Source organism: Salvia hispanica, chromosome 4 (assembly GCF_029641045.1).
Source record: "Salvia hispanica isolate PSC_SH4W2 chromosome 4, Shi_PSC_v1, whole genome shotgun sequence".
Lineage (NCBI taxonomy): Eukaryota > Viridiplantae > Streptophyta > Magnoliopsida > Lamiales > Lamiaceae > Salvia > Salvia hispanica.
The window spans coordinates 50,887,527-50,896,359 of NC_142695.1; the positions used below are offsets into that span (position 1 = coordinate 50,887,527).

The 8,833-nt window shown below is 33.1% G+C and overlaps 1 protein-coding gene across 1 annotated transcript; it reads right to left on the reverse strand.

Moving 5' to 3' along the window:
• Positions 1-2,067: 2,067 nt before the first annotated feature.
• Positions 2,068-4,362, reverse strand: LOC125192019 (WAT1-related protein At5g07050-like). Its single transcript, XM_048089471.2, has 6 exons — positions 4,049-4,362; positions 3,801-3,863; positions 3,605-3,721; positions 2,988-3,402; positions 2,536-2,687; positions 2,068-2,461 (listed from the first exon to the last, which is right to left on the reverse strand). The coding sequence occupies exons 1-6, from the start codon at positions 4,315-4,317 to the stop codon at positions 2,242-2,244; spliced, it is 1,236 nt and encodes a 411-aa protein (XP_047945428.1). The 5' UTR covers positions 4,318-4,362; the 3' UTR covers positions 2,068-2,241.
• Positions 4,363-8,833: the final 4,471 nt, after the last annotated feature.

Sequence of the window (8,833 nt, forward strand, 5' to 3'; positions counted from 1 at the left end):
AAATGTGTCATCTTAGTTGAGACAAACTAAAAAGGAAAACATATCATTTTAAGCGGGACAAAAGGAGTAGTTCTAATTTATTTTTCCTATATATTATAGGGGTGTAATCAATGCTAACTTTTTTAATTTGTTAACTCTGCTAACTTATCAACGCAGTGTATTAAAAATATCAAAATACGATGATATTAATATATCAACACATAATATTGTTGACATTTTAATATCATTGTGTTAATGAGTTAACAGAGTTAACAACTAAAAAATAACACACCTAATGTATAATATATATACATTTTGATAACTTGTTTCTCTTCTTCTAAATAAAAACAATACTCCCTGCTCAAATAAAAATTACTCACATCCTTTTTTAGTCAGTCCAAATAAAAATGATGCATTTATAATTTAAACAAACTAAGAGAATTCAAATCTTAATCAATTAAACTAATTAATCACTAATTAACCTTACTAAAAAGGGTCTAAAAGAAATCATTAAAAATATCCTACATACTTTTTTTCTTCTTCATTAAAATATCCAATAACATTTATCTCTACTTAAACATTACTAAATAATAACACTCCTAATTTATCATGTTATCCAAAGAAAAGGATCATCTTAATTCAAAAGAGGGAGTAGAGTAGGAGTACATTTTATTCTGATAATTAAACCAATGCAAAGTTTTTTAACAAAGCCTCTTATTAATTAAAGGGGGCAAACTCGGGCCCGCTCTACCAACCCGGTTTTAGCCCAGTTGGGCTTGAAATTATAGGCCCAATTTGGACCGGGTCAAATCATATTAAAATAAATCACTACAAATAATAAATTGACGGGTCATGCCCAGGTTTTGAAATATAGTCATATTGGGCCCGATCCCACCCAGTTTGTTATGCTTCCACCTTTTCTAATTTTCTTTTTAAGAATGATTTTTAATCCAATAGTACGTCCTTAATTATTAAAATTTTAATTTAATAACTGAGACAAGAGCCATGCTTGCTATCCTGTTTTAAAAATTGAATATACTTTAAATTGAATATAATTGAGACGCAAGGGGATTTTTAAAATAGGGGTGAAATCAAATATTTGTATTTAGGAATCCGAAACTACAACTTTATACATAAAAAAATCTAAAATACGACCTAAGGTAGAGTACTTGAAACTCATCAGCATTATGTTGTGTTGATTACATCAAATATTCCATCCCACTTGAATTGATTCCAATGCACAAATAGGTACACATAAAATTCCTCATAAAGATACAAGGAACCAAAAAATTCTAGGAATGTAAGAATAATAATCGAATTTTATAGATTTGGCAGCCAAATAATATACACTGTAATGCCCACTATTTTTATAAGCAGTTGGCATATTTTACAAAGATTTATCATATCTTCTATTCCAACTGCTTATTCATCTATAAAAGAGATTCTTGCTTACATAAAAGCATCTCCAAGGGAAAAAGTAAATAAAGAGGTAAAGAAGAATAACTACTATATATTTCTTCTTTATAAAATTTCATGTTCCAATAGAAAAGGTATTTGAAGAAGTATTATACCTTCTTTTATTTTGAGAATGTATCTTTACCTTTTCTTGATAGAAAAGGTAAAAAGTTAGTTATTTTTGTTTGTCTTTTTATTTTACCTTCTTTCCTTGAAGTCCATTACTTTTTAAGAAGGTATAATAACCTTTTTGAGAAAGTAAATGAGAAATATATTTCTCAATGTACCTTTCCCCCTTGGAGATGCTCTAATAAACTTGAGTATCCTGTAAAATGATCTTAATATAATATCTAGATTGAGGTTGAGGTCGAGATCAAATATCATTTTGAGGTGTTCGATTTGCAAGATTGTTTTGGTTCATGACATTTAATTCCACAACTCAATCATAGATGAATAATTATGGGATAATTAGTCATAGCTAACCTCCTATGACTAAATAATCTCACAACTTAATGTTAGATTATATCTTGATATTATTTTATCTAAGAAATCGAACAGTACATTTATATTGTTTATTATTTTTTCGTGATTGTGTGTTACTCCATCTAAATTAAAATTGAAATAGGAAAAAGATGAGCCAACTCTAAAGGTTGCATAATATATCAAAAGTAGTACTTTACATAGATCATTAATCCACAACCAAAATCGATATGTGTAAAACTCCAACAAATCAAAAAGAGTGAACCAGAAAGTAGAAAAAACTCCTCAGAAAGTTATAGATGAAAGAGGAGTAATTTGGTGTCCATTTCAAACTTGCTGAGTTGGTTTGACTGGTGAAGTAAATATGGGCAAATCAATTGCAACTGCTGCCTTCTCCTCTCCCACAATCCTATTATTATAATTGTTATCTTTGACAATTTCTGGAATTTCTTGAATTATGAGTGTGTTTTTCTGTTCTTGATCTTCCTTGTACTTCCCCCACAGCACTGAGTAGAGCCCTACCACTATGATTGCTGATCCAATCACCCTGTTTATTCACCAGATCACAATTAATCGCGGACGAAGGGAGTAATAATTAATTAAGTAAACTAATTCACTTACCCTCCAAGATAGATCTTCTCCGCGAGGATAAAGGATCCCATGACCGCGACTATGATCATCATGAGCGGGCTAAAAGCCGTGGCGAAGACCGGGCCTTTGGACTTCATCACTAGCCCTTGCACGTAGTATGATATGCTCGATGTCACAATTCCCTGCTCATTCAAACCCGAACACTATTAGTATCTATAGAGATATACTCCATCCGCTCCCCATTAAATGTCTCATATTTCCTTATTTGGACAGTCCCTTAATTATAAATGTCTCATTTCATTTTTAGTATTTTTAGTAAGTGGACCCCACATTCTACTAATTTATTTGGACTGGCAATTATTATAAAACTAATAGTACTATATAAAAGTCAGACTTATATTTCACTGACCTTTTCCAACTATTTTCTTTCACAAAGTCAAATGATCTCTTAAAACTCGCAACCAGTCAAATATGAGACATACCGCATATGCAGCGGCGAGGAGGTTCATGTCCCAGCCGATTCTCCAGACGGAAGGGTCGTGTTCCATGACGAAGGTGACCGCGACGGCTTGAAGGGTGCCCATGAAGCAGACCATTGATGTGAGAGAAAGTTGGTGGTTCGAGTAGGTTTTGAGGGCAGCTTTCTGAAGGATGAAGAGGGATGCCCATGCTAGCGTCGCGATTATTAGGAGGATGCACCCGATGAACCAGTCCCGGTCGCTGGTCTCCTTGCCTTCGCTGCCTCCTCCTCCACCGATGGCGCGACGGTGGGCCGTCCACGCCATTTCAACTAATGGGCCTTTGTATAATGTCATTAGCATCGCCCCTCCAACTGTTATCAATGTTCCCACCACTTTCGCTTGGTATATCACCTTCTTTATATTCACTTTCTCCATCCTTTATTTTTTTTACGAGGATTAGGTACAAGGTACAGTCTCATTCATTAAAATATAAAGTAAAATTACCTAATTTAGTACTATGATGTTTAATTCATTTTGTAATTAATTGGTGATAGAAGATGTAACTGATTTTTATTTCACAATTTTGATGTTATGTACTACTCCATAATGGAGTAATTTAATTATTAGTATATATTTACCTGAATATTATGGCCATGACAAATGTCATGGCGGGTAGCATGTTGCTCATGGCACATGAAAATGTTGGTGAAGTCAATTTTAAACCAGCATAATAGAAGTTCTGATCAATCACAGGCCTAACACAAAAATAAAACAAATTATTAAATATTGCATGTATATATAATTACTATATGAGATAATTAATTAATTAATTACCCGAGAAGGCCTAGAATAAAAATCTGCATGAACACCTGGAACGTTATCTTTGGCTGTGCTTTCCTGAAATAATTATGCAAACATTTATATTAATTAATTAATATTATATCACAAAATTTCAAATTTTCTCTTATTTATATAAAAAACAGTGTTTAATTATAAGTGAATTAATACTATAAGAAAAGAACATAATAGAAAATACTAATTATTATAGTAAAACAATGTCGTTTTGAGTGTTAACAAGATACCTCTCGAAGAAGAAAGCAAAGGGAGCAATGACAGCAGTGGCGATGGCGTGTCGATAAACGACGAGAACGTAGTGACTCATCCCACCATTGAGAGATATCTTGGTGATGATGTTCATGCCTGCGTATCCAAATTGCAGAGATATCATTGCAATATAGGGTTTGCAGATGTTGAAGGAGCTCCCATCACTCTTCATTTTCTTACAAATGCTACACAAGAGAGAATTGAGTGAGTAGTTGCTTTCTTGCTTAAGAGATGGATGCCTAAGCATCCAACCTATTTATAGAGTGAAGAGGAATCATGGTGTCTTTGGTGTGTGGAATCTGATGGAATATTGGAAAAAGCAAATCTGTGTTATCCATGTTTTGGAGGGCATAATAAGATATTATACAATGTACTATTATTTAGTTTGATTTTGGAAGGTGACGAGAAATATAAAGAGGTAGATGATGGATTACACGTAGTGAAAGAGAACAAGGTATCTGAGTCAGGAAACAAATGAAAAATAAGCAATAATTATTGTATTGCGTAAGACAATCCCATTATGAGAATAATCATTTTTCTTGTCCCATTGTTTATAGTATATAGTAAAAATCTATTTAGTTTTTGTAGAACTACATTCTAAAACACAACCTACAAAGCAATTAATCATATAAAATGCAAAAGTTCCATAGTTTTTATGGAAAAACATATTGTTATATGCTTATTAAGAAAACAATTATGAACAAAATAATACGGCTATATCGTAAGGGGTATCCAACTAATTATAATTACAGAAAGAGAGAGAAAAAAAAATGGAGAAGATAAGTGGTTCCATCTTTCATGTAATTATAATTACATAAAGAGAGAGAGAAAAAAATGGAGTATTAGTTAGGACATTCATAATGGGGCGGACTATAGCCCGTCCTAAGCCTCGCTCTATGTACCGCCACATCAGCATTTTATCCTCCATCTCTTTCACCTGCAATGGGGCGGACTATAACCCGCCCTAAGCCACGCCCTTGCATTTTACTTCTATTTTCTATTTATATAATTTATGCAAATATATCAAGCAAAATAAATAAATAAAAACAACACTGGCGATGCGCTCCCAATACGCAGTAATCTTTTGATTGTTGGCGAACACCGGATCCTCCGAAATATCAATTCAACATCTCGTCAGGACGATGGATTCTTCTGGCTGGTAGTTCGTCCTCCCCAGGGCGAACTCTTCATTCACCGTCGTAAGCGGCAACTTCTTTGCCTTGGGGCCGGTGTGCGGGTGGGAGAAGGCTCCATGTCGGACAGCTCGTATGAGTCCGTGCTGAAATCGGGATCGTACTGGATGTTGGTGTCGAATGTCCGGTATTCATCGGGTTCTGTACCCGGCCATCGTGCACCACCGAACATCGGACTATTCGGACTTGGGTAACCTCCGGGCTTCATTTTGTAGAAAATGTAGTGTGAATTTGAGAGTGAAAGGAGTGAAAAATGAAGTGAAAAGTGAGAGGTAGTATCCCGGACGATGCGACGGACGATAGGGCATCGTCCGCGCTTCGTCCGCGGGCGATGGAGAAGCCATCGTCCGCGATGCCACAGTGGCGGACGATGTGACGGAGGACGATGCAACGTCCGTCGCATCGTCCGCCCCATTATGGACGGCCAGAAACCACACGTAGTATATCTAAACCACTGAAATTTTATGACCAAGTTAAGGGTATAAATGCCTCTTGCTTTACATCGTATCAAAAATTATAGAATATTGATAAGATTTATTAATACTACGAGAGGATTTATCACAGAAAAAAGAAGAAAGATTCTAATTAAGTCTTCTTCTCATCATGTTAAATAGAAAAACAAATAAGCATAGTTCAAGATCGAGAAGCAGAATCAAAACAGAGAAAATAAAGGTTTATATACGCATAAAAAAAGTGGTAAAGTGGAGCACCAAATACTAAAATGGACGTCTAATCATCTCCAATTTTCACATACATAAACATGTGACGCAACCCTAAATATAATGATAGTTGATATTCGACGACTTATTTTACTACATCATGGGATCCTTGCAGCCCATTTGCACCGCAATATATCTCTCTTTTCTTCCTATGGCCAAATTGATCTAACCAACTTGATTTATCAATCAATCAATCTCTCCATATACTTGTGAATGGCTAAAGTGTAACACATAGCTAGCTTGGATTGATAGTATCTTGGCATATGATTCATTGATTTTAAAGCATGCTTGCTGACATAGGTATATTCCTTATTGTTATTATCTATATAGGGTAGCTAGGGGAAAATATAAAATCACAAAATCAGTAAAAAAAAAAAGCTACTACTTTGTTACTAGTAAAATGGGAGAATTATCATAACTGATTTTGTATTACAATAACTAAAATATCCTTCTAAGGTAAAATTAATTAGTTGGATAAGATTATCAAATACTCTACTAGGAGTAACATTATATATATTCATTAGATTGCCATATCATACGATAAGGATAGTTACTATACTTTTTTTTATTATTTAAGATGTGATTTTCATTTAATCATACTTACATATATTTGTGTTAAAATGACAATACCTCTTAAAGTGACACTGTGACATCACATATCCAGCAATATTATAAACGCTACACAGCATAGTATAAACGCTAGACAGCAATCTATAAATTGCTGTCTAGCGTATTGGATATTGTTGGCTGAGAAAAAATTATTGTCTAGCATATTGGATATTAGTGGCCGAGAAAATTTACCCTTTAGCATTTTTTATGATTGCTACATGACAGCTGATTATTCGTCCACGTGTACAAATGATTGGCTAGAAATGGTGGTATAGTGTTATTTTATGAGGTGTTGTCATTTTAACGCACTCCTACATGCATATACAAACAGCGACAGACGCAGAAATGAACTTGAGTAGGGGCTAAATTTTCAAAATTTACCTTAAAAATAAATTTGTATGTAGTTTGGATTATTAATAGGGGCTTTTATATAATAATATGTATAAAATCTGAATAAATTTTAGAACTTATTATAGTAGAAAAAAGTTAAAAAATGAATTCATTAGGGGCTAAAGCCCTCCCCAATTGTACGTAGGTCCGCCAGCGTATACAGAATTATATACACATCATTATATCATATACTCCTTGTTATGGTCTAGTTAAAGATTAGCATTAACTTGAATACCGACATAATATTACTAATAATGGCATTTTGGTGTTTTTAATCACAATATAATTTAATACAGTACGTTATATAATTGCAGAGCGTGTTTCACAGAAAAAGGAAATAACAACAAAAATTAGTGGAGAAAAAACAACTTCTTTAATTAGGTGCAACGAGAATCTCATTATTCTCGAATATGTATTTTCTTGATGTGTAAGAGAAGAATAAGCTGATACGATTATCACTTAACAATTAACACTATTAAATTATTAATACACCAATTAACGTTGTTCGTTCGTTACAAAACATCAATTTGCAAAGTGACCCAGCGGAGGTGTCCGTCGACCGACTTTCCCATCGATAATTCCGTCGGAAAATCGCTTTGTATTTCACTCACCAATCTTACATACACCATTTCCATTTTAATTTGAGATGATTTGAATGAATTTTTTTAAAATATCATAAAAATTTGAATATTGATATTTAGATGTTAATAGAATATTTAGGTGAGTAGATAGATGTTAGGCGATGCGACATTAATTTGGTGTGAATTTGTCGGTCTTGAAAATTTGTGTTTGGTGCAGAATCCACACAACAAAAGAGTTCTATTATTGGACGGGTATGTTTTGTCACGTAATACATGCACCACTAAATATTCATTTAATATAATTATTCCAATCTTGATTTTGCGTAGTCGTCTATAACACAATGTTTGTAACTCTATATATTATTGATCAAGAGTTAATTAGTATATAGGAAAAATGAAAGATTCAAACACCAAATACTTGCACTATTTATATAAAGCACTCAAATAGTGGGGCTTCTTTAAGTTTATTTCCCAAAAGGAAAAGGAAATTCAGACAATTGTCGTTGTTTAGATATAAACTAGTACGAAATTGCAATATCTTTCTTTTGAGTCATTTAATTTCCTTTGACTGGAAAGTATAAAGGAGTTTGCATGATTGAATCTTAATTTTTGGAATCATTCATAAAGCTCAATGAGAGAATATTCATTTTTTTCTTTGTAGGTCCTTAACAATTCCTCCATTCTAACAATTTTTTATAAGGAAAATTGATAACAATTACTTTTACAAAATTTATCAAAGTTAATTAGATAAAAGAGTTGGAGTGAGATAAAAAAAAATAGTCATCTTGATTAATTAAATAGTAAGTACTACTACTATAATTAGATTAATCTGAGAATACACAGAATATGTAATCAAAGACTTCCGATTCAGGAAGTATGAGATTATATATTATGAGATGCATGCAACAGATCTAACTTTATAAGTGTCTTTTTTTTTTTTTAAATAAAAACTTACGTCAAACGCTTTTTTTCAGAAAATGTTGGTTTAATTGTTAGGGAGATATAAAACAGAGAAACAAAAACCGGATATCTGAAAGTCGTGTTTATTACTTTCAGATCAAATCAATTTCGGGGTTCAACCAAAATGTTTGATCGGATAAAATTCAGAGTATTAGAAGATCATATGTTTGTGTTTTTCGATGATGATGAACCAGAAAATGATCAGTAGAAGAAGAAGATGAAACAGTGCAATGAAACATTGCAACTGTTGGGAGATGAAACCGAAAATAACCGAATTTCAAAGGTTTCCTAAATTGCAATTTAGTCCTTCG

Excerpts from the sequence above, each read along its gene's own strand:
- LOC125192019 (XM_048089471.2), bottom strand. The coding sequence starts at position 4,317 with ATGCTTAGGCATCCATCTCTTAAGCAAGAAAGCAACTACTCACTCAAT. Across the intron at positions 3,864-4,048 it reads TTTGCTTTCTTCTTCGAGAG|GAAAGCACAGCCAAAGATAA; the intron begins GTATCTTGTTAA and ends TAATTATTTCAG. Across the intron at positions 3,403-3,604 it reads GTCATGGCCATAATATTCAG|GATGGAGAAAGTGAATATAA; the intron begins GTAAATATATAC and ends AAAAAAATAAAG.